This window comes from Pogoniulus pusillus, chromosome 3, assembly GCF_015220805.1.
Source record: "Pogoniulus pusillus isolate bPogPus1 chromosome 3, bPogPus1.pri, whole genome shotgun sequence".
Taxonomy (NCBI): domain Eukaryota; kingdom Metazoa; phylum Chordata; class Aves; order Piciformes; family Lybiidae; genus Pogoniulus; species Pogoniulus pusillus.
In genome coordinates this window covers 1,582,809-1,605,635 of record NC_087266.1, presented here as the reverse complement: position 1 = coordinate 1,605,635, position 22,827 = coordinate 1,582,809, and the positions used below count along the sequence as shown (strand labels likewise).

Sequence of the window (22,827 nt, the reverse complement as noted above, 5' to 3'; positions counted from 1 at the left end):
GTGGGGAAGGTACCAAGGTGTAGGGAAGGGAAAACAAGGTACAAACTGTGTAGGTACAACCAGGATTTGGTGGCAGTGGAGTTGTCTGCCTCGAGGGTGATGGTGAAAGAAAGAGAGCCAGGGACAGGATGGTGATGCTGGTGAGCAGGGAGAGCAGAGAGACAGACAACACAATCCCCTCTGCTTTATGGCTCTTTAGACAGGAAGGAGGGGTGGGATAACCATCACCTGGGAGTCCTCAGACTCACCCCTGGGGAAGGGGCAAGACCACCTTGGGTCAGGTTCAAGGTCACTCCGTCTGGAGGGTTAGCCCTGAACAACAAGGGAGGTTCTTGTGCCCCTGTGCTCAGCACTGCTCAGGCCACCCCTGCAGTGCTGTGTCCAGTTGTGGGCTCCTGAATTGCAGAGAGCTGTTGAGGTGCTGGAAGGTGTTTGGAGCAGGGCAGCAAGGCTGGGGAGGGGCCTGGAGCACAGCCCTGTGAGGAGAGGCTGAGGGAGCTGGGGGGGTGCAGCCTGCAGCAGAGGAGGCTCAGGGCAGAGCTGATTGCTGCCTGCAGCTGCCTGCAGGGAGGCTGTAGCCAGGTGGGGTTGGGCTCTGCTGCCAGGCAAGCAGCAAGAGAAGAAGGGGCCAGAGTCTGAAGCTGTGCCAGGGCAGGTCTGGGCTGGATGTTGTTAGGAAGTTGCTGGCAGAGAGAGTGATTGGCACTGGAATGGGCTGCCCAGGGAGGTGGTGGAGTGGCTGTGGCTGGAGGTGTTGCAGCCAAGCCTGGCTGGGGCACTTAGTGCCATGGTCTGGTTGGTTGGGCAGGGCTGGGTGCTAGGTTGGGCTGGCTGAGCCTGGAGCTCTCTTCCAGCCTGCTTGATTCTGTGATCCTCCAAACTCATCCAGTCCAACCCTCCTGCAGAGCAGGATCACCTGGAGCAGATCACCCAGGAACACATCCAGGCAGGTCTTGAATCTCTCCAGAGAGGGAGATTCCACAGCCCCCCTGGGCAGCCTGTTCCAGGGCTCTGTCACCCTCACAGGGAAAAAGACTTCTCCTCTGGTTTCCATGGAACTTCCTATGCCTCAGCTTCCACCCATTGCCCCTCATCCTGGCACTGGGCATCACCCAGCAGAGCCTGGCTCTTGGCACTCACCCTGCAGGTCCCTATAAACATGCCTGAGATCCCCTCTCAGGCTCCTCTTCTGCATGCTGAAGAGCCTCAGTTCCCTCAGCCTCTCCTCCCAAGCGATGCTGTTGGGACTGCTCCTTCCACCCAGACAGAAACTGTTTCTGCTTGGGCCTTTGCTCTGCAGTTTAACTCCCATCTTCCTTTTGAGAGCTGAATTCCAGCTTCCAGAAGGATCTTGCTGCAGCCAGGCCGTGTTTGGAGGGGAACAAACTGGTTGGTGCAGAATAATCTATTGCCCTGCCCCAAAGCCTCCCTCTTTAAGTCAGCACAGCAGGGATTATTTACTTAAGGACTTAGGTGTGTGCTGGGGGCAGATCTAGTTCAGTTTGACCCTTCCCCCAGAACAGAATGCAGTCAACTTCCCAGCACTGTGAGTTGTGCCTGGGGCACGTCACCACCCCCAGCCTGGGACCAGCAGGGACCATCGTGGCGGAGCTGACCTGGGGCCAGCTCTGCTGCTTTCTGCTCAGCTCTGCCTCTCAACCCATCCAGCAGCTTTTGAGCAAAGAGCCTGCATCAGGATTGAGGGCAGGCTGCACTCTGTGCCCTGCTGCAAAAGGAGCATTCTGTGCTGTGCTGCAAAAGGAGCAAGCCTTTTGATGGAGATTCAGTGGGAGAAGCTGGGAGATCTTGTGGTGGCTTTGAGTAGCTGAAGGGGGCCTGGAAGAAAGCTGAGGAATCACAGAACCAAGCACTTTGGAAGAGAGCTCCAAGCTCAGCCAGCCCAACCTAGCACCCAGCCCTGCCCAACCAACCAGACCATGGCACTAAGTGCCCCAGCCAGGCTTGGCTGCAACACCTCCAGCCATGGCCACTCCACCACCTCCCTGGACAGCCCATTCCAAGGGACAAGAGGGCTGTGGAGATGCTGGAGAGTGTCCAGAGCAGGGCCAGGAGGATGCTGAGAGGCTGCAGCAGCTCTGCTGTGAGCACAGCCTGAAAGAGTTGGGGCTGTGCAGGCTGGAGCAGAGGAGGCTCCCAGGGGACCTTCTTGTGGCCTTCCAGCATCTGAAGGGGCCTCCAAAAAAGCTGGGGAGGGACTTTGGAGGGTGTGAGGGAGTGTCAGGAGTGGGGAGGATGGAGCAGAGCTGGAGGTGTGGAGAGTGAGGCTGGAGGTGAGGAGGAAGTTGTTGAGCAGGAGAGTGGTGAGAGGCTGGAGTGGGTTGCCCAGGGAGGTGGTTGAGGCCCCATGGCTGGAGGTGTTTGAGGCCAGGCTGGCTGAGGCTGTGTGCAGCCTGCTCTAGGGTAGGGTGTCCCTGGGCATGGCAGGGGGTTGGCACTGGCTGCTCCTTGTGGTCCTTTCTAGCCCTGATTGATTCTCCAATTCTAATAATCAAAGACTTGAACACAGTTGGGCTGACAGGAAAAATCCTCAGCTTGAGTGGGATTCGTTGTGCTGACACCGAGTCAGTGTTGCTGTGAGGCTCCAGCCTGCTCTGCAGGCTCCTGCTGGTGGTTCCTTTGACACTCTGGGATTCTCATTTACCCAAAATATATAAATAAAGCTTTTTTTTCTTCTTTCCTCCCTGCCCAGTAACGGCCTCCCCAGCTGAAGATGTCTAACAATGGAGTGGAAGCAGAAGACAAACCACCTGCTCCTCCCATGAGAAATACCAGCACCATGATTGGATCAGGAAGCAAAGATGCTGGGACCCTGAACCATGGCTCCAAACCTTTGCCCCCCAACCCAGAGGAAAAGAAGAGGAAGGATCGATTTTACCGAGCCATTTTGCCAGGAGACAAAGGTACAGCACTGGACTTCTTCTGATGCTCCTCCTGGCTGAAGCTTGGCTTTGGCTGAGCACCTCATGCACACCCAGCCAATAGCATCCTGGGCTGGCTCAGGGGCAGTGTGAGCAGCAGGGCAAGGGAGGTGCTTCTGCCCCTGTGCTCAGCACTGCTCAGGCCACCCCTGGAGTGCTGTGCCCAGTTGTGGGCTCCTGAGTTGCAGAGAGCTGTTGAGGTGCTGGAAGGTGTTTGGAGCAGGGCAGCAAGGCTGGGGAGGGGCCTGGAGCACAGCCCTGTGAGGAGAGGCTGAGGGAGCTGGGGGGGTGCAGCCTGCAGCAGAGGAGGCTCAGGGCAGAGCTGATTGCTGCCTGCAGCTGCCTGCAGGGAGGCTGTAGCCAGGTGGGGTTGGGCTCTGCTGCCAGGCAAGCAGCAGCAGAAGAAGGGGACAGAGTCTGAAGCTGTGGCAGGGCAGGTCTGGGCTGGATGTGAGGAGGAAGTTGTTGAGCAGGAGAGTGGTGGGAGGCTGGACTGGGCTGCCCAGGGAGGTGGTGGAGTTCCTATCCTTGGAGGTGTCCAAGAGTGAATGAGGCACTCAGTGCTGGATGATCCTTGAGGTCCCTTCCAGCCCTGACAGTGCTGTGATTCTGTGACACTGCTTCCCTGCCATGCTGTAAGAACTTCCATGCTTTGCCTGGTGGGTCTGTAGGGCCAGGCTGGATGTGGCTCTGAGCAGCCTGATGTAGTCTGAGGTGTCCTTGCCCATGGCAGGGGAGTTGGAGCTGGATGATCCTTGAGGTCCCTTCCAACCCTGGCAATTCTATGATTCAATTCAGTCAGCAACTGCTGTGGAGGGGAGCAGGAGGAGGTCTTGTCCTTGTCTGTTGTTTTAAACAGCAAACCATTAGAGGTGAGCATGGCTAACAGATCATCTCCTGCTGGCCCTGGCCTGTGTTCCTGCATGGCCTTTTACCCTGTGTGTGTGGGGTCAGGCTCTGCCTGGTGCTGTGCAGCAGCATCCATTGCTGCAAACCCTTGCACAGTCCCTGTCAGCTGAAGGATTGCTTCTGGTGGTACAGGAGACTGAAACAGATGGGAGTGGAGATGGCAGCTGTGAACTGCCCATGAAATTCTAATGTTTAAGACTGGGGTATTTAAAAAAGTCTCTCCCATGAATCTTTGGCAGAGGTTTAAGGAGAGGCAAAAAAAATCCCTAATATGTTCTGGTTTCTTTTTATATCTGACCTGGTTTTTGGAGTCCTTCTCTCTGATAGATGAGCTTTTTGTGGAGTCTGCATTGCAATGGTGCCTGGACACTGGGTAGCTGAAATCCAGCCCAGGAAGCTTCAGCTTCTTGGGCTCCAGGATGGAGGTTGCCTCCTAAATGGTCATTAGTGAAAAGAATAGTTGGAGTTCTTCTGTGGAGAGATTCCAAACCCATCTGGACTCCATCCTGTGCAGCCTGCTCTGGGTGACCCTGCTTGAAGGCCTGTGCCTGGAGGTGTTTCAGGCCAGGCTGGCTGAGGCTGTGGGCAGCTTGAACTAGGCCAAGGTGTCCCTGGGCATGGCAGGGGGTTGGCACTGGCTGCTCCTTGTGCTCCCTTCCAGCCCTGCCTGAATCTGTGATTCTGTGGTAACCTCCTGCATCAGTACAAGTGAGAGGTTGACCTGAAGGAGAGCAGCTCTGTGGCAAAGGACCAGAGAGCTGGTGTCCAGGTTCACCATGAGCCAGCAATACAACAGAATAGAATCAGGCAGATTGGAAGAGAGCTCCAAGCTCAGCCAGCCCAACCTAGCACCCAGCCCTGCCCAACCAACCAGACCATGGCACTAAGTGCCCCAGCCAGGCTTGGCTGCAACACCTCCAGCCACGGCCACTCCACCACCTCCCTGGGCAGCCCATTCCAGTGCCAGTCACTCTCTCTGACAACAACTTCCTCCTCACATCCAGCCTAGACCTGCCCTGCCACAACTTGAGACTCTGTCCCCTTCTTCTCTTGCTGCTTGCCTGGCAGCAGAGCCCAACCCCACCTGGCTACAGCCTCCCTGCAGGCAGCTGCAGGCAGCAATCAGCTCTGCCCTGAGCCTCCTCTGCTGCAGGCTGCACCCCCCCAGCTCCCTCAGCCTCTCCTCACAGGGCTCTGCTCCAGGCCCCTCCCCAGCCTTGCTGCCCTGCTCTGGACACCCTTCAGCACCTGAACATCTCTCTGGAATTGAGTAGCCCAGAACTGGACACAGCACTCCAGGTGTGGCCTGAGCAGTGCTGAGCACAAGGGAATTTAGTTGCTTTCTTGTCATTTCATAGAGCAGATTAGGTTGGAAAGGACCTTTAAGGTCATTGAGTCCAGCTGTTGACCCAGCATAGCACAGGGAGAAGCTAATCTAGCTACAGGACATGAATCATCTGCTGGAGCCAAAGACATTTCTTTGAAATCCAGCTCAGAAATGAAGGGCTTGGATAAACTGAGCAGCCAGACTGCTGCCTCTCTGGTGCTGCCTGCCCTTCCTGAAGCCTGGCCAAGGTGGCAGATGCTTTGAAACAGGAGAGATTTTTATGTAGCCAAGCCCAGCAGAGCCTTCTGTTGCAGTGCATCTGCCCTAACAAGAGTGGCTGCTTCTGTCCTCCAATTCCTCTCCAGCAAAAAATATCTTTAGCACTATCACCTTCACTTCAGCTTGGTTGACTTTTCACCTTAGGGAACCTTCTTCTAATCTCATGATTAGAGAATCACAGAATCAAACAGGCTGGAAGAGAGCTCCAGGCTCATCCAGCCCAACCTAGCACCCAGCCCTGCCCAACCAACCAGACCATGGCACTAAGTGCCCCAGCCAGGCTTGGCTGCAACACCTCCAGCCACAGCCACTCCACCACCTCCCTGGGCAGCCCATTCCAATGCCAATCACTCTCTCTGCCAGGAACTTCCTCCTCACATCCTGCCCTGCCACAGCTTCAGACTTTGTCCCCTTCTTCTCTTGCTGCTTGCCTGGCAGCAGAGCCCAACCCTACCTGGCTACAGCCTCCTTGCAGGCAGCTGCAGGCAGCAATCAGCTCTTCCCTGAGCCTCCTCTGCTGCAGGCTGCACACCCCCAGCTCCCTCAGCCTCTCCTCACAGGGCTGTGCTCCAGGCCCCTCCCCAGCCTTGCTGCCCTGCTCCAAACACCTTCCAGCACCTCAGCATCTCTCTGCAATTGAGGACCCCAGAGTACTGGTGCCCTCTTCCTCCTCAGCTGAATAGTGAACTCCTGGGCTGAGCTGCCATCTCCTCCCTTGGCTTGGAGGCATGGACTGTTTCTGTAGACAGGCCCATAGAATGTGGGGCTCTGGTGGTTCCTCCTGCTCCTCCTTCCCTCTTACTTTGCTGGTGCCTGTAGCTTTTCCTGTCTACCTGCTGAATGCAGCTGCTTGTTCCTCTTTTGGCAGGCTCTGTGCTGCAGATGATCCCCCTCTGCTACCCAGCAGCTGCTTTGCTCTCCTCCTCGCTCCCCACTCTGCCACAGCTCCTCCAGCTTCCCCTTGGCGCCTCTGTCACTCTTCTGTGCTTCAGCTTCCCCCATCCTTTTTGCCTGAGTGAGGGATCAGACCCAATCTGTTCCATCTTCATGTCCCAGAGGGAGCACCTGTTCTGCAGAGCTACTCTGTTCAGCTGTAACTCTGGAATGACTCAGAGAAGAGTGCCAGAGCTGGTGCTGAAAGAGACAGGACCTTTGGGGCAAGTCCTGAGCATCCCTGCACAAGTACCCACCAGCAGTGTCTAAGAATCACAGAATCAAGCAGGCTGGAAGAGAGCTCCAAGCTCAGCCAGCTCAACCTAGCACCCAGCCCTGCCCAACCAACCAGACCATGGCACTAAGTGCCCCAGCCAGGCTTGGCTGCAACACCTCCAGCCACAGCCACTCCACCACCTCCCTGGGCAGCCCATTCCAATGCCAATCACAATCTCCCTGGGCAATACCTCCACAACCTCCCTGGGCAACCTGTGCCAGTGTCTCACCACCATCAACCTGTGCCAGTCTCTCACCACCCTCACTGCAAAGAACTTCCTCTTACCATCTAGTTTCAATCTCCCCTTTGCCACTTCAGACCCATTCCTCCTCTTCTTGTCGTCACCAGACCTTGTCACTAGTCCCTCCCCAGCCCTCCTGTAGTTCCCCTTCAGATCTTGCAAGGCCACTCCAAGCTCTCCTGGAAGCCTTCTCTTCTCCAGGCTGCACAGCCACAACTCTCTCAGCCGGTGCTCAGGGCAGAGCTGCTGCAGCCCTCTCAGCATCTTGGTGGCCTCCTCTGGACTGGCTCCAACACTTCCATGTCCTGCTTGTGCTGGGGGCTCCAGACCTGCACCCAGGACTGCAGATGGGGTGTGAGGAGAGCAGAGCCAAGGGGCAGAATCCCCTCCCTTGCCCTGCTGCCCACACTGCTCCTGAGCCAGCCCAGGATGCCACTGGCTCTGCTGCCCACCTGGGCACTGCTGCCTCAGCTTCAGCTCCTCTCTCACCGCACCCTCAGCTCCCTCTCTGCCTGGCTGCTCTCAGCCACTCTATCCCCTTGACCTCCTCTTTCCCTCTGAGCTTTGATTTTTGGTGTCCGCTCATTGTGGCTGCTCTCAGGTGAGGTGCCCAAGCCTTTAAATGTCCTGTTTATCTGTCCCAGAAGGAAATGTGTCACCAGAGAGCTGCAGTTGGGTAGGTAACCCTTTTGTGGCTGATCTCCTGGTGTGTTATGGGTTTGGTGGTTGTCTCTTCCAGCCAACAAGAAGAAAGAGAAGGAGCGGCCAGAGATCTCCCTGCCCTCGGACTTCGAGCACACCATTCACGTGGGCTTCGATGCAGTCACAGGAGAGTTCACGGTGAGTGGAGCTGCAGAGAGAGCTGTGTGCTTTGGCTGACTGCTGGGAGCAGCCAGCACCCATTCATCTTTTCTCTAGGAGAGCTATTCCCATCCTCTAGTTGGATCTCCTCTGAAAGGCTTCCACGGAGGTTACTCACTAATGCCTGCCGAGAGGCTCTCACTCGCAGCTGCCACCTCCCAGGAGCTTCTCCTTTCCTGGCTTCTTATGGCTGATGTCAACAGTAAAATGTGACATCTCTCTCCTCTCTTCCCCTTCTGGGGTCCTCCATTGCAGAGAGATGCTGAGGTGCTGGAAGGTGTTTGGAGCAGGGCAGCAAGGCTGGGGAGGGGCCTGGAGCACAGCCCTGTGAGGAGAGGCTGAGGGAGCTGGGGGTGTGCAGCCTGCAGCAGAGGAGGCTCAGGGCAGAGCTCACTGCTGCCTGCAGCTGCCTGCAGGGAGGCTGTAGCCAGGTGGGGTTGGGCTCTGCTGCCAGGCAAGCAGCAAGAGAAGAAGGGGACAGAGTCTGAAGCTGTGGCAGGACAGGTCTAGGCTGGATGTGAGGATGAAGTTGCTGGCAGAGAGAGTGATTGGCATTGGAATGGGCTGCCCAGGGAGGTGGTGGAGTGGCTGTGGCTGGAGGTGTTGCAGCCAAGCCTGGCTGGGGCACTTAGTGCCATGGTCTGGTTGCTTGGCTAGGGCCTCTTATCCAGCCTATATCTCCCTTGCCACAGCTCGAGACTGTGTCCCCTTGTTCTGCTGCTGCTTGCCTGGCAGAAGTGCCCAGCCCCACCTGGCTACAGCCTCCCTGCAGGTAGTTGTAGACAGTCTCCTGCTCTGGAGAGATTCCACACCCACTTGGATGCATTCCTGTGCAGCCTGCTGTGGTGTCATGGGTTGACCCACGTGTGAGTGGTCCTGCATCAACAGAGGGGTTGGACTAAGTGACCCCCAGAGCTGCCTTCCCACCCCACCACTCTGTGATTATCACAGCACTACAGTGCTGCAAGAAGCCCCAGGTGCATTTTGAGCTCGATGCTGTGCCGCAGGTCAGCTCCGTAGCCTTTCCTGGGTGGGTGCCAATGTCTGTATGCCTGTGCATGAGGGTTGTGGGCTTTTTCCTTCAGGCTCTTCCTGAACTGCAGTTTTAGGGTATTCTCCTTTCTGATTTTTAATCTTTGGTCTTCAAAAGACCTAGGAAACATACCCAGAGCCCCATCTGCAGTGTGGCATTTGCACATCCATGTGAGGAAGATGGACCTGCTGGAGAGAGTCCAGCAGAGAGCCAGGAGGATGAGTGGGGCACTTGAGCATCTCCCCTTGCAGAGAGACTGAGAGCCCTGGGGCTGCTTAGCCTGGAGAGGAGAAGGCTGAGAGGAGATCTGAGCAATGTGCACAGAGAGCTGAGGGGTGGGGGTCAGGTGGAGGGGGCCAAGCTCTGTTGGGTGCTCAGCAGCAATCAGCCAAGGAGCAATGGATGCAAACTGGAACAGAGAAGGTTTCAGCTCAACAGGAGGAGAAACTTCTTTGGTGTGAGGGTGGCAGAGCCCTGGAGCAGGCTGCCCAGAGAGGTTGTGCAGCCTCCTGCTCTGCAGCCTTTCCAACCCCACCTGGATGCATCTCTGTGTGGACTACCCTAGGGGATGCTGCCTTGGCAGGGAGGTTGGACTCAATGATCTGTGGAGCTCCCTTCCAACCTCTGCAGATCTGTGACTCTGTGATTTCTCACACAGCTGACAGTTAGGGGAGTAGCAATCCATCACCTCCATCACTCCTTCCCCTCTCTCCTCCCTTCCCCTCAGAGCAGTGCACAGGAGCTAATGAGGTTCCTCTCCTTGCAGGGGATGCCAGAGCAATGGGCACGTTTGCTGCAGACTTCCAACATCACCAAGTCGGAGCAGAAGAAGAACCCTCAGGCAGTGCTGGACGTGCTGGAGTTTTACAACTCCAAGAAGATCTCCAACAGCCAGAAGTACATGAGTTTCACAGGTACCTGCTGCTGGGCTCCTGCAGCTGCTCTCTGCAGCTCTCTCTTAGGCACAGTTGTGTTGTCCACAGCTGGGTCTGTCTTAGCAAGAGAAATGGGAGTGAGATTCTCTGGCTGCTCAAGTGCTTCTAAGGGCTGGAGCTGCTCTGCTGTGGAGACAGACTGAAAGAGCTCAGAGGGCTGCAGCAGCTCTGCTGTGAGCACAGCCTGAAAGAGTTGGGGGTGTTCAGGCTGGAGCAGAGGAGGCTCCTAGGTGACATTCTTGTGGCCTTCCAGCATCTGAAGGGGGCTTATAAAAAAGCTGGGGAGGGACTTTTGAGGCTGTCAGGGAGTGCCATGACTGAGGGGAGTGGAGCAAAACTAGAAGTGGGGAGATTCAGACTGGATGTTAGGAAGAAGTTCTTCCCCATGAAAGTGGTGAGACACTGGCACAGGTTGCCCAGGGAGGTGGTTGAAGCCTCATGCCTGGAGGTGTTTAAGGCCAGGCTGGATGTGGCTGTGCCCATGGCAGGGTTTGGAGTTAGGTGATCCCTGAGGTCCCTTCCAGCCCTGACAGTTCTATGATTCTATGTACATGCAGGGATCAAGGAGCCACCAGTTAACATGTGAGGTCATCTGTTGCTATTCCAGGAGGTTCAGGAGGCTGACACTGAACTTCCTGCAGGCCTTGGGCTGGCTGCAGTGCCTCTGCTGGTGATTTAGTCCACTGAAAGCCTTTTGGTTATGTGGATCATGGAGGTTCTTCTGCCCCTGTACTCAGCACTGCTCAGGCCATAGCTTGAGTGCTGTGTCCAGTTGTGGGCTCCTGAATTGCAGAGAGCTGCTGAGGTGCTGGAAGGTGTTTGGAGCAGGGCAGCAAGGCTGGGGAGGGGCCTGGAGCAGAGCCCTGTGAGGAGAGGCTGAGGGAGCTGGGGGTGTGCAGCCTGCAGCAGAGGAGGCTCAGGGCAGAGCTGATTGCTGCCTGCAGCTGCCTGCAGGGAGGCTGTAGCCAGGTGGGGTTGGGCTCTGCTGCCAGGCAAGCAGCAAGAGAAGAAGGGGACAGAGTCTGAAGCTGTGGCAGGGCAGGTCTAGGCTGGATGTTGTTAGGAAGTTGCTGTCAGAGAGAGTGATTGGCATTGGAATGGGCTGCCCAGGGAGGTGGTGGAGTGGCTGTGGCTGGAGGTGTTGCAGCCAAGCCTGGCTGGGGCACTTAGTGCCATGGTCTGGTTGGTTGGGCAGGGCTGGGTGCTAGGTTGTGCTGGCTGAGCTTGGAGCTCTCTTCCCACCTGGCTGATTCTCTGCCCCTGTGAGGACAGTGCTCACTCAGGTGTTGCTCTGGGAATTTCCACCCTCCTGCAGCAGGGATCTGGGCTCTTCTTTTTATCTGCAGAGTTTTTTTACTACTGCTCTTCCCATCTCTGCTGGGTTAGCTTGTGCTGGGAAGTCGAGGGGAGTGCAGTGTTTGGGTACAGCCTCTCTGAAAAGAGGTCATTCCTTTCTCCTCTTCCCTCTGCTGCTGCACCTACAACTCACTTGAAACCCTCTGTCTCTTTCAGATAAGTCAACAGAGGATTACAATTCATCAAACACTCTGGTAAGGCTTTTTGACTTTCAGGCTCAAGTTTGGGGAATAAAAAACCTGCATCTTGTACTTGGATGTTTTAAAACCCAAGCTGCAGATGTTTATGCAGTGAAGACATCTACATGAAACCAGGCAAATTATTCTAAACCAGCATGGGGCAGCTGGGAGAGAATCAAGTAGGCAGAGGAAGCTTTTGGTTAGGGAAAAGTGAAAGAGGAAATGGAGATAAGGGAAGTCAGGCAGAGGAATAGCTCTGTTGTCATAGAGGTTTGTCTGTTCCTGCACCTAGGATGCTGGACTGCAGCAAAGCCTTTGACACCTTCTGCCACAAGCAGCTCCTAGCTGGGACAGAATCACTCTGATATGGGTCAAGAACTGGCTGGAGGGCAGGGCCCAGAGAGTGGTGGGGAATGGTGCCACATCCAGCTGGCACCAGTGGTATGCCCCAGGGATCAGTGCTGGGCACAGTCCTGTTCAATGTCTTCATTAATGTTATGGAGCAGTGGATTGAGTCCAGGGGGTTGGAAGTGGCTGAGCTTTGAAGTCCTTTCCAACTTGAACCATTCTATGCCTCTATGACTTTAAGATCCCTTCCAGCCTAAGCCATTCTATGATTAGAAAGCAGCTTTACTCTCAGGGTGATGGAGCTCTGCAAGAGGTTGCTCAGGGAGGTGGTTGGGAGCCCTTCCCTGGAGATATTCAAGGTGAGGCTTGACAGAGCCCTGGGCAACCTGATCTAGTTCAGGGTTCCCTTGCTGACAGTAGAGAGGGTTGGACTGGATGACCTTTGCAGGTCCCTTCCAACCTAATTCAATGTTTCAACTTATTGAATGATTCATTTTCAAATGCACCAGATGGAAAAGTTTATTGCATTTCTAATCACAGTGTGGCAAGAGTTTCCAGGTGACTTGTCCCAACCACTTAGAGTCATAGAATCAGGCAGGTTGGCAGAGAGCTCCAAGCTCAGCCAGCCCAACCTAGCACCCAGCCCTGCCCAACCAACCAGACCATGGCACTAAGTGCCCCAGCCAGGCTTGGCTGCAACACCTCCAGCCACAGCCACTCCACCACCTCCCTGGGCAGCCCATTCCAATGCCAATCACTCTCTCTGCCAGCAACTTCCTAACAACATCCAGCCTAGACCTGCCCTGCCACAGCTTCAGACTCTGTCCCCTTCTTCTCTTGCTGCTTGCCTGGCAGCAGAGCCCAACCCCACCTGGCTACAGCCTCCCTGCAGGCAGCTGCAGGCAGCAATGAGCTCTGCCCTGAGCCTCCTCTGCTGCAGGCTGCGCCCCCCCAGCTCCCTCAGCCTCTCCTCACAGGGCTGTGCTCCAGGCCCCTCCCCAGCCTTGCTGCCCTGCTCCAAACACCTTCCAGCACCTCAACAGCTCTCTGCAATTCAGGAGCCCACAACTGGACACAGCACTTCAGGGGTGGCCTGAGCAGTGCTGAGCACAGGGGCACAAGAACCTCCCTTGTCCTGCTGCCCACACTGCTCCTGAGCCAGCCCAGGATGCCATTGGCTCTGCTGCCCACCTGGGCACTGCTGCCTCAGCTTCAGCTCCTCTCTGCCAGCACCCCCAGGGCCCTCTCTGCCTGGCTGCTCTCAGCTACTCTGGCTCCAGCCTGCAGTGCTGCTTGGGGTTGCTGTGGCCAAAGTGCAGAACCCTGCCCTTGGCCTTGTTCAGTCTCATCCCCTTGTCAGAGCTGTTAAAAGAATAAATCTTTGCTTCTCCTTTTCTTGACGTTTTCTTTTCAGAAGGCAAATTTTAGCAGGTTTCTAAAGGCCTTTGGTAGGTTCTGCATCCAAAACCTCTCATTACTTAGCTCTCAGTCACAGTAACAAAGCTTAGCTTCACCTTCCCCAGCTTTTAGAGGCAGTATTGAGATTTGGATGCAAATGAAAACATTGATGGATGGAGTTCTCCAACTTACTGTCTGAGAGTTTGAAGCAAGACAAGAGGAAGAGGAACAAACATCTTCAGACACAGATTTTGTCCCCCAGTGCTGCTGAGTCTGCCAGTGTGGGGGCCAGGAAGGCAATGAGGGAGCCCAGGTGGGTTTCAAGCCCTTGGGCAGAGGTTTGCTGTCAGACAGGTAGCTGAGAGGCTCTGTCTGAACAGTTGCCTCAGTTGCAGTGCTGGATTGCTGCTTCCTTGCCCACAAAGGGCCTCTGGGGCTTGGGTTGTTCAGATATTGGAACCTTCTCACCTCTGCTGAGGATTGTTTTCCTGCAGGGTCTGCAGTGAGGTCTGTGTTGGGAGCTTACCCAGTGCCTGTGGCTTGGTTTCTGACAAGCAATTGGGTTTTGACTGCTGCTGTTTGTGTCACCACCTGCAGAATGTGAAATCTGTCTCTGAGACCCCTGCAGTGCCCTCGGTGTCGGAAGATGAGGATGATGAAGATGATGCAGCTCCACCCCCTGTGATAGCTCCACGACCTGAGCACACAAAATCTGTGAGCAGAAACACTTCCTTCAGGCCCTGCTGCTGGAGGCATGGTTGGGGCTTGGCTGTGGCTTCTCGTGGGGTGCTGCTGGGTGGCAGCTCCCTTGGGAGCAGGAGGGAGGAGGTGGGGGATGATCCTTCTGGCAGAACACCCTTGTGCTATCAGCTGGGTGTCAAGAGGGAGGGGAGAGGCTCTTCTAGTTGTGCCCTGTTATAGGACAAGGAGCAATGGATGTAATCTACAGCCCAGCAAGTTCCACCTCAACATGAGGAAGAACTTCTTTACTGTAAGTGTCACAGAGCACTGGCACAGGCTGCCCAGAGAGGTTGTGAAGTCTCCTTCTGTGGAGCCTCTCAAGTCTGGATGTGTTCCTCTGTGACCTGGACTTGATCATATCTCAGAACATCAGGAGCTGGAAGCGACATCAAAAGCTCATACATGTAACCCCCCAGCCAGAGCAGGATCACCTAGACCAGACCACACAGGAGCAGCTGTGGAGCTGATGGAGGGTAGCAGAGCCCTGCAGAGGGACCTGGCCAGGCTGGATGGGTGGGCAGAGGCCAAGGGGATGAGACTGAAGAAGGCCAAGGGCAGGGTTCTGCACTTTGGCCACAACAACCCCAAGCAGCACTGCAGGCTGGGGCCAGAGTGGCTGAGAGCAGCCAGGCAGGGAGGGCCCTGGGGGTGCTGGGAGAGAGGAGCAGAAGCTGAGGCAGCAGTGCCCAGGTGGGCAGCAGAGCCAATGGCATCCTGGGCTGGCTCAGGAGCAGTGTGGGCAGCAGGACAAGGGAGGTTCTTGTGCCCCTGTGCTCAGCACTGCTCAGGCCACCCCTGCAGTGCTGTGTCCAGTTGTGGGCTCCTGAATTGCAGAGAGCTGTTGAGGTGCTGGCAGGTGTTTGGAGCAGGGCAGCAAGGCTGGGGAGGGGCCTGGAGCACAGCCCTGTGAGGAGAGGCTGAGGGAGCTGGGGGGGTGCAGCCTGCAGCAGAGGAGGCTCAGGGCAGAGCTGATTGCTGCCTGCAGCTGCCTGCAGGGAGGCTGTAGCCAGGTGGGGTTGGGCTCTGCTGCCAGGCAAGCAGCAAGAGAAGAAGGGGACAGAGTCTGAAGCTGTGGCAGGGCAGGTCTAGGCTGGATGTTGTTAGGAAGTTGCTGGCAGAGAGAGTGATTGGCATTGGAATGGGCTGCCCAGGGAGGTGGTGGAGTGGCTGTGGCTGGAGGTGTTGCAGCCAAGCCTGGCTGGGGCACTTAGTGCCATGGTCTGGTTGGTTGGGCAGGGCTGGGTGCTAGGTTGGGCTGGCTGAGCTTGGAGCTCTCTTCCAAACTGCTTGATTCTATTCCTGTGTCTTTCTTGAACTGAGTCCTGCTCTGGCAGGGTGGTTGGAATCCATGACCTCCAGAGGTCACTTCCAACCTCTATCATGCTTAGTCTGGGGGAGGATGGACAGGAGAGACCTCGTGCAGTGACCTTAGCTGTTAACTGAGTAGCTGTGGAGATGCATCCCCAGCAAGAAGAGTAAGGAGATGAACAGAAACGTTTAAACCTCATCTGGTTTGCATTCCTGTGTCTGTTTCTCACCTCAGATCTACACTCGCTCTGTGATCGATCCCCTTCCTCCTCCCACCAGAGATGTGGCCACCTCTCCTATCTCCTCTCCCTCTGAAAACAGCACAGCAGCTCCTGACATGGTGGTCAGGAACACAGAGAAGCAGAAGAAAAAGCCCAAAATGTCAGATGAGGAGATCCTGGAGAAATTAAGTATGTCCTCTGTGTGTCTGTTTGCTCGTTTCCATTCCAGGGCTTGGCTGTGTTGCTGCCTCCAAACCCTTACAGGCTGAAACGTTTTGCCACTGCCAGTGTACAGATCCCTTGCTGAGGAGGTTGCATTTTGACCCTGTGCCAAAATAGGGAGGGGGGCAGATGCAAAGAGAGAGCAGAAATGTAAGCTGAGCACCTGCCATGCCAGCTGAGGGTCCCCTGGGGAGTCACAGATCCTCAGGCTCTGCAAAACAAGCCCTGAATAAGTAACATCTACTAAACACAGAGCCCTGGCACAGGCTGCCCAGAGAGGCTGTGGAGTCTCCTTCTCTGGAGCCTTTCCAGGCCTGTCTGGATGTGTTCCTGTGTGATCTGTGCTGGATTGTGTGGTCCTGCTCTGGCAGGGGGGTCAGACTGGATGATCTCCAGAGGTCCTTTCCAACCCCTAACATCCTGTGACCTCTGTGAACTATGAGGCCAGAGGTTTGTTCCACATCTTGATGCTCTCTAGGTGTGAACTGTGGATGTTTGGATTGAGATGTTAGGTAGGAGCCTAAAAAAAGTGGAGAGAAACTTAATTACCACTCCCTACCTTCACTTCCAGTGCTGCTGGGGGTTTTGGGATATGCTGTGGCACATCCAACAGCTGAAGCAGCTCTTCTGTGCACTTGATTGCTCTCCCTAACCTGGGCTGCTTTTAATTAGGGTAGAGCATTTCTAATTCCTAGAATCAGGGTTGGAAGAGACCACAAGGATCAGGCAGTTCCAATCCCCCTGTGCCATAGGCAGGGACAGCTCCCACTGGAACAGGTTGCTCAAGGTCTCATCCAACCTGGCCTTGAACACCTCCAGGGAGGTTGTGGAGCACAGAATCACCCAATGTGATCTTTGATCACATTGGGTGATTCTGTGCTCCACAACGTCCCTGAGCAACCTGTGCCAGTGTCTCACCACCCTCAACCTGTGCCAGTGTCTCACCACCCTCCACCTGTGCCAGTGCCATGCCCAGGGACACCCTACCCTAGAGCAGGCTGCACACAGCCTCAGCCAGCCTGGCCTCAAACACCTCCAGCCATGGGGCCTCAGCCACCTCCCTGGGCAACCCAGTCCAGCCTCTCACCACTCTCCTGCTCAACAACTTCCTCCTCACCTCCAGGCTGAACCTATTGGACTACTTCTCTGAACTGGAGCTCCCTACATTAATTACACACTTGTCTTGCTTGTCAGCTGCAGTAAATTGGGTTAGCAGCTTGCTGGTCAGGCTGATTTCCTTTCCTGAGGGTGTAGCCCTAATTTCAGTGCTTTATGAAGGACACAGTCTGAAGCTGTGCCAGGGCAGGTCTAGGCTGGATGTGAGGAGGAAGTTCCTGGCAGAGAGAGTGATTGGCATTGGAATGGGCTGCCCAGGGAGGTGGTGGAGTGGCCGTGGCTGGAGGTGTTGCAGCCAAGCCTGGCTGGGGCACTTAGTGCCATGGTGTGGTTGGTTGGGCAGGGCTGGGTGCTAGGTTGGGCTGTCTGAGCTTGGAGCTCTCTTCCAACCTGCTTGGTTCTGTATTCTATGGAAATACTGGTAGCTAAATGAGGGGAAATTCAATCTGAGACTACAACTTCAAACAAAAACCCCCAACAGTAGGTGCTGGCAGAGAGGAGCTGAAGCTGAGGCAGCAGTGCCCAGGTGGGCAGCCGAGCCAATGGCATCCTGGGCTGGCTCAGGAGCAGTGTGGGCAGCAGGACAAGGGAGGTTCTTGTGCCCCTGTGCTCAGCACTGCTCAGGCCACCCTTTGAGTGCTGACCAATCTCCACCTCTTAGCATTCACACAGTGTTGAGGCAAATGTTACTGAGTCCTGCCCTGACTCTCTGGTGTGCAGGAAACATCAGCCCATCTCTGCAGATGACAGCAGTAAGCAGGGCAGCACTGGCAGCTGCCTCTTCTCACTGCAGCATGGCCCTGGTGCTGCCCTGGGGGAACATTTGCTCTTCTCCCAGCCTGTGTTGGCCTCTGAGAGAAAATTCCTCTGTGCCTGCTCAGAAATGCTGCTCCTCCTCATGGCAGGCAGCTCTGCTTCCCAGTTGTACAGTGGGCTTTATGTAACCAGACTTCTCTTCCCACCCTCCTTTCCCCTGGGCCATATTCCCTTCCTTTACCTCTCTCTCTGCCCTAACCCCTGTGGGTCTGGCTGCTCTCCAGTGGCATCTGAAAATAGCCTGCTCTTGCCCTGCTTGCTGCTGGATTTCTTGGCCTGATGACCAGGAGCAGTTTCTCTGCCAGCATGCATCTGTTCCTGGCTCAGCCCTAGACCCCTGTGAAGGCAGCTCCATGTGTTGGCAGCTTGAGTGCCTTGCAAACACCCCCTCAGATGCAGCTCTGCAGCCCTCGATCCTGTGAACCACCCTGGTGCTGCTGGGGAGGAGACTTTCCCCCAGCTGAGCTGCAGGAATTGCTGGCTCTCCTTTCTCCAGCCCAAAGAGGAGGCAATTCCTGGCTGCCACAGGGCTGTTGAGTGTCAGTGATGCTCCTTTTGTCACCTTCTCCACTTTCCCCCTTGGCAGCCCACCCTGCAGTTCAGCACTGCTATGCAGCCTGCAACTGCCTGCCCTTGCTCTGGGAACTGCCTCCTCTCCCACCCAAATCCACCTTGAGCCTGAGCAGTCCCCAGCTGTCCTGTTGCAGAACACCAGGCCAAGTGCTCTTCTCTCTGAGTGGTGCAGTACTGTGCCTTCTTCTGGCTGAACTGCCACAGGAGGGGAGAAAGAGCTCAGATGTGCCTTGGGCTGCTCTTCAAACCCAGAGCAATGCTGCAGTCTCATGGCAACTGCAGCCAAACCTGCACTGCCTGGTCTGGGGTGCTGGAAGAGCAGCTGCCTGGTCTGGGGTGCTGGAAGAGCAGCTGCCTGGTCTGGGGTGCTGGAAGAGCAGCTGCTTCAGACTCTGTCCCCTTCTTCTCTTGCTGGGTGCCTGGCAGCAGAGCCCAACCCCACCCGGCTACAGCCTCCCTGCAGGCAGCTGCAGACAGCAGGGATCCAAGGTATCCAAGCCAACATGACCTGCTTCAATGCCACCTCTCTGTTTGCAAAGGCCTGCAGTGGCAGGACGAGAGGCAGTGGCTTCAAACTCGAATCCCTTCCAATCCCTAACATCCTGTGTGCCTGTGAAGTGTGGCCAGCAGGGCCAGGGAGGGGATTCTCCCCCTCTGCTCTGCTCTGCTGAGACCCCACCTGGAGTCCTGCATCCAGCTCTGGAGCCCCTGGGACAAGAGGGCTGTGGAGATGCTGGAGAGTGTCCAGAGCAGGGCCAGGAGGATGCTGAGAGGCTGCAGCAGCTCTGCTGTGAGCACAGCCTGAAAGAGTTGGGGCTGTGCAGGCTGGAGCAGAGGAGGCTCCCAGGGGACCTTCTTGTGGCCTTGCAGCATCTGAAGGGGGCTCCAAAAAAGCTGGGGAGGGACTTTGGAGGGTGTGAGGGAGTGTCAGGAGTGGGGGGAATGGAGCAAAGGTGGAGGTGAGGAGAGTGAGGCTGGAGGTGAGGAGGAAGTTGTTGAGCAGGAGAGTGGTGAGAGGCTGGAGTGGGTTGCCCAGGGAGGTGGTTGAGGCCCCATGGCTGGAGGTGTTTGAGGCCAGGCTGGCTGAGGCTGTGTGCAGCCTGCTCTAGGGTAGGGTGTCCCTGGGCATGGCAGGGGGGTTGGCACTGGCTGCTCCTTGTGCTCCCTTCCAGCCCTGACTGGTTCTGTGATCCTAGTCCAACCCCCTGCAGGCAGCAGGGACACCTGCAGCTAGACCAAGTTGCTCAGAGCCCCATGATGATTCTCAGCCTGTCCTCACAGCAGAGGTTCTGCAGCCCTTTGATCCTTCTTGTGGCCTCCTCTGGCCCTGCTGCACCATGTCCAAGTCTCTCATGTGTTGAGGTTTCCAGCACACAGTTGTGGATACATGTGTGAGAGGTGTCCCCATCCTCTGCCTAGCAGCCTGCAGTCAGCAGCTGCTGCTGAAGGCTGCTGAGATCTGTGTTCTGAAGGGCAATACCTGGCAGGGGGATGCCACAGCTGCTCTGTGTGTGAATATCTGAGGACTTCTTTGGTGTTTGTGTGCTGCTGAATTCCTCAGGACTGCCCCAGTGGGCTCAGCAGAGCTTGCTGTGGATGTGGGGCTGCTCTTGAGCACGTAGAGCTGCATGACAGATCACTTAAACAACTGACAACCGAGAGGGGTTTGTCTTTATTTCTTCTTTCCAGGAAGCATTGTGAGTGTGGGAGACCCAAAAAAGAAGTACACCTGCTTTGAGAAGATTGGACAAGGGTTGGTATCTTCTCTGCCCTGCACCTTTCCTGCTGCAAAGAAGGAAAGGCCAAAGCCAGGCTAAGTTAGCTTGCTGGAAAAGCTCTTGGTGATGTGTTGGAGAGTTCATGTTCACAGAATCAGTCATTAAGGCTGATGCAGACCTCTAGGGTCATCAAACCCAACTGTTAACACTGCCCTGGCCACTAAACTGTGTCCCCAAGTGGCCTGTCTACATCTCCAGGGATGGTGACTCCATCACCTGCCTGGGCAGCCTGTTTCAATACCTGACCACTCTTCAGTAGAGAAGAGATTCCTAATATCCAACCTAAACCTCCCCTGGCACAACTTCAGGCTACTTCCTCTTGCCCTGTCATGAGGTGCTTGAAAGAAGAGACCAGCACCCACCTCACTGTAACCTCCTGAGCAGCTGCCTGCAGGGAGGCTGTAGCCAGCTGGGGTTGGGCTCTGCTGCCAGGCAAGCAGCAAGAGAAGAAGGGGACAGAGTCTGAAGCTGTGGCAGGGCAGGTCTAGGCTGGATGTTGTTAGGAAGTTGCTGGCAGAGAGAGTGATTGGCACTGGAATGGGCTGCCCAGGGAGGTGGTGGAGTGGCCGTGGCTGGAGGTGTTGCAGCCAAGCCTGGCTGGGGCACTTAGTGCCATGGTCTGGTTGGTTGGGCAGGGCTGGGTGCTAGGTTGGGCTGGCTGAGCTTGGAGCTCTCTTCCAGCCTTCCTGACTCTGATTCCACCACCTCCCTGCCCAGCCCATTCCAGTGCCTGACTGCTCTTACTGCAAACAAACCCATTTCCTAATCTGCAGTCTAAACCTCTCCTGCTGTAGTTGCTGACAGCTCTAAAGTCTTCCCTCAGCTGCTTTGTTGGTTTGTTTGCTTGATTTGTAAGTTTTCTTTAGTGTTTTGCCCCCTTTATTTTGGTGGGTTCCATCCCCTCCCAGCTCTGCTCCTTTATAGGGCTGTGAGGATGATGAGGAGACTGGAGCACTGCCTGCTGAGGAGAGGCTGAGGGCCCTGGGGCTGCTTAGTCTGGAGAAGAGAAGACTCAGAGGGGATTGAATCAATGTCTGTAACTATCTGAGGGCTGGGGGTCAGGAGGGGGGGACAGGCTCTGCTCACTGCTCCCTGGCACAGGACAAGCAGCAGTGGATGGAAGCTGCAGCACAGGAGGTTCCAGCTCAGCACAAGGGGGAACTTCTTGCCTGGAAGGGTCCCAGAGCCCTGGCACAGGCTGCCCAGAGAGGCTGTGCAGTCTCCTTCTCTGGAGCCTTTCCAGGCCTGTCTGGATGTGTTCCTCTGATCTGTGCTGGATTGTGTGGTCCTGCTGTGGCAGGGGGTTGGACTGGATGCTCTCCTTGGGTGCCTTCCAACCCCTAACATCCTATGAGCCTGGGATCCTTTTCCTGGCCAAGCCTTGAGCTGCAGGGACTGAGTTTTATCATAGAATCAGGCAGGCTGGAAGAGAGCTCCAAGCTCAGCCAGCCCAACCTAGCCCCCAGCCCTGGCCAAGCAGCCAGCCCATGGCACTAAGTGCCTCGTTAGTTTGTGTGGTTGTGTTTTAATGCAAGGGAATGATCAGCTGCAAGCAGAGGAGCATTAAAGGTCCCTTCCAGCCTAAATGCTTCCTCAGCATGCAGGGCAACCTGCCAGTTACAGCTCTGCTTTCTGAACCATCTCTGCCTGACGTGGGGTTCGTGCCCCTGTTTGCAGAGCAGAGGGAAAGTAAAGGCTGGGGGAGAGGCTGCAGAGAGACAAAGGAGTGCAGGTCACAGAGCTCCATGTGCTGAGGCTCAGCTGCCAGTAGCCCTCACTACAAATGCCACTTTTGTTTCCCTTAGCTGATCCTCTCTGCCCTGCAATCACACTGGGCAGCCTGCAAGCCAGGGCAGTGTGGTCATGCCACTTTAAATGGGATCAACCCATGGGGCACCCACAAGCTGTGTTATGTTAGCAGCAAGGGTTTGGGTGACCACAGTGCCCCTGATTAGGAGCTTTGTCCTCCATAAATTCTCTGGCTTGTGCTCAGCCTTGGCTCAGAGATATTTCAGATGCTATTTGCCACTGGAATTACTGCATGAAAAGGAGCAGGGTCTGAGAGCACTTCAAAGAGACAAGTGGGAGGCTTTCAGTCCTAATGTGAGGCACCACTAAATGTTGGCTTTGTGTTTCCTTCTCCTCTCTTTGTGTTGTTTTCAGAGCCTCAGGTACAGTGTACACAGCAATGGACGTAGCTACAGGACAGGAGGTAAGTGCTACCACCACTGGGTGTGGGGTTGTGTCCTAAAAGTCTGAGCTGATGCTACAAAATGAAGAGAGTCTTTCAGGGGGTTCATGACACCTGATTTTTAATGAGGTGTTTGTTCCCTTTTAATGAGGCAGAGTTGAGTGCTCTGAGCAGAGAACTGGGGGGGGAAAAAAAGATTTCCCAATGTTTTTTTTTTTGTTTCCTGAAATTATTTCATACTTGGGTAGAATTTTTGTGAGCACAAAGACCAGAAGCAAAGGTTCAGACTGGAGGATATAAACAGCAGAGGTTTGTGTCTTTTGTTCTTGCAAATGTCTAAGGGGTGGGGGTCAGGAAGTTCTGCACTTGGGCCACAACAACCCCAGGCAGTGCTGCAGGCTGGGGCCAGAGTGGCTGAGAGCAGCCAGGCAGAGAGGGCCCTGGGGGTGCTGGGAGAGAGGAGCTGAAGCTGAGGCAGCAGTGCCCAGGTGGGCAGCAGAGCCAATGGCATCCTGGGCTGGCTCAGGAGCAGTGTGGGCAGCAGGACAAGGGAGGTTCTTGTGCCCCTGTGCTCAGCACTGCTCAGGCCACCCCTGGAGTGCTGTGTCCAGTTGTGGGCTCCTGAATTGCAGAGAGCTGTTGAGGTGCTGGAAGGTGTTTGGAGCAGGGCAGCAAGGCTGGGGGGGGGCCTGGAGCACAGCCCTGTGAGGAGAGGCTGAGGGAGCTGGGGGGTGCAGCCTGCAGCAGAGGAGGCTCAGGGCAGAGCTCATTGCTGCCTGCAGCTGCCTGCAGGGAAGCTGTAGCCAGGTGGGGTTGGGCTCTGCTGCCAGGCAAGCAGCAAGAGAA

At 55.7% G+C, this 22,827-nt stretch overlaps 1 protein-coding gene across 5 annotated transcripts in view; it reads left to right on the top strand.

Moving 5' to 3' along the window:
* Positions 1–22,827, top strand: part of PAK1 (p21 (RAC1) activated kinase 1) — a 114,492-nt gene that overhangs the window by 75,790 nt on the left and 15,875 nt on the right. For all 5 annotated transcript variants that reach the window (XM_064168701.1, XM_064168691.1, XM_064168709.1 and 2 more), the window contains 8 exons: positions 2,711–2,921; positions 7,645–7,745; positions 9,566–9,713; positions 11,247–11,284; positions 13,613–13,729; positions 15,300–15,474; positions 19,702–19,765; positions 21,954–22,002. In XM_064168701.1, the coding sequence (XP_064024771.1) occupies positions 2,732–2,921; positions 7,645–7,745; positions 9,566–9,713; positions 11,247–11,284; positions 13,613–13,729; positions 15,300–15,474; positions 19,702–19,765; positions 21,954–22,002 (882 nt within the window). In that variant the 5' untranslated portion in view covers positions 2,711–2,731. The remainder of the gene's footprint in view (positions 1–2,710; positions 2,922–7,644; positions 7,746–9,565; positions 9,714–11,246; positions 11,285–13,612; positions 13,730–15,299; positions 15,475–19,701; positions 19,766–21,953; positions 22,003–22,827) is intronic.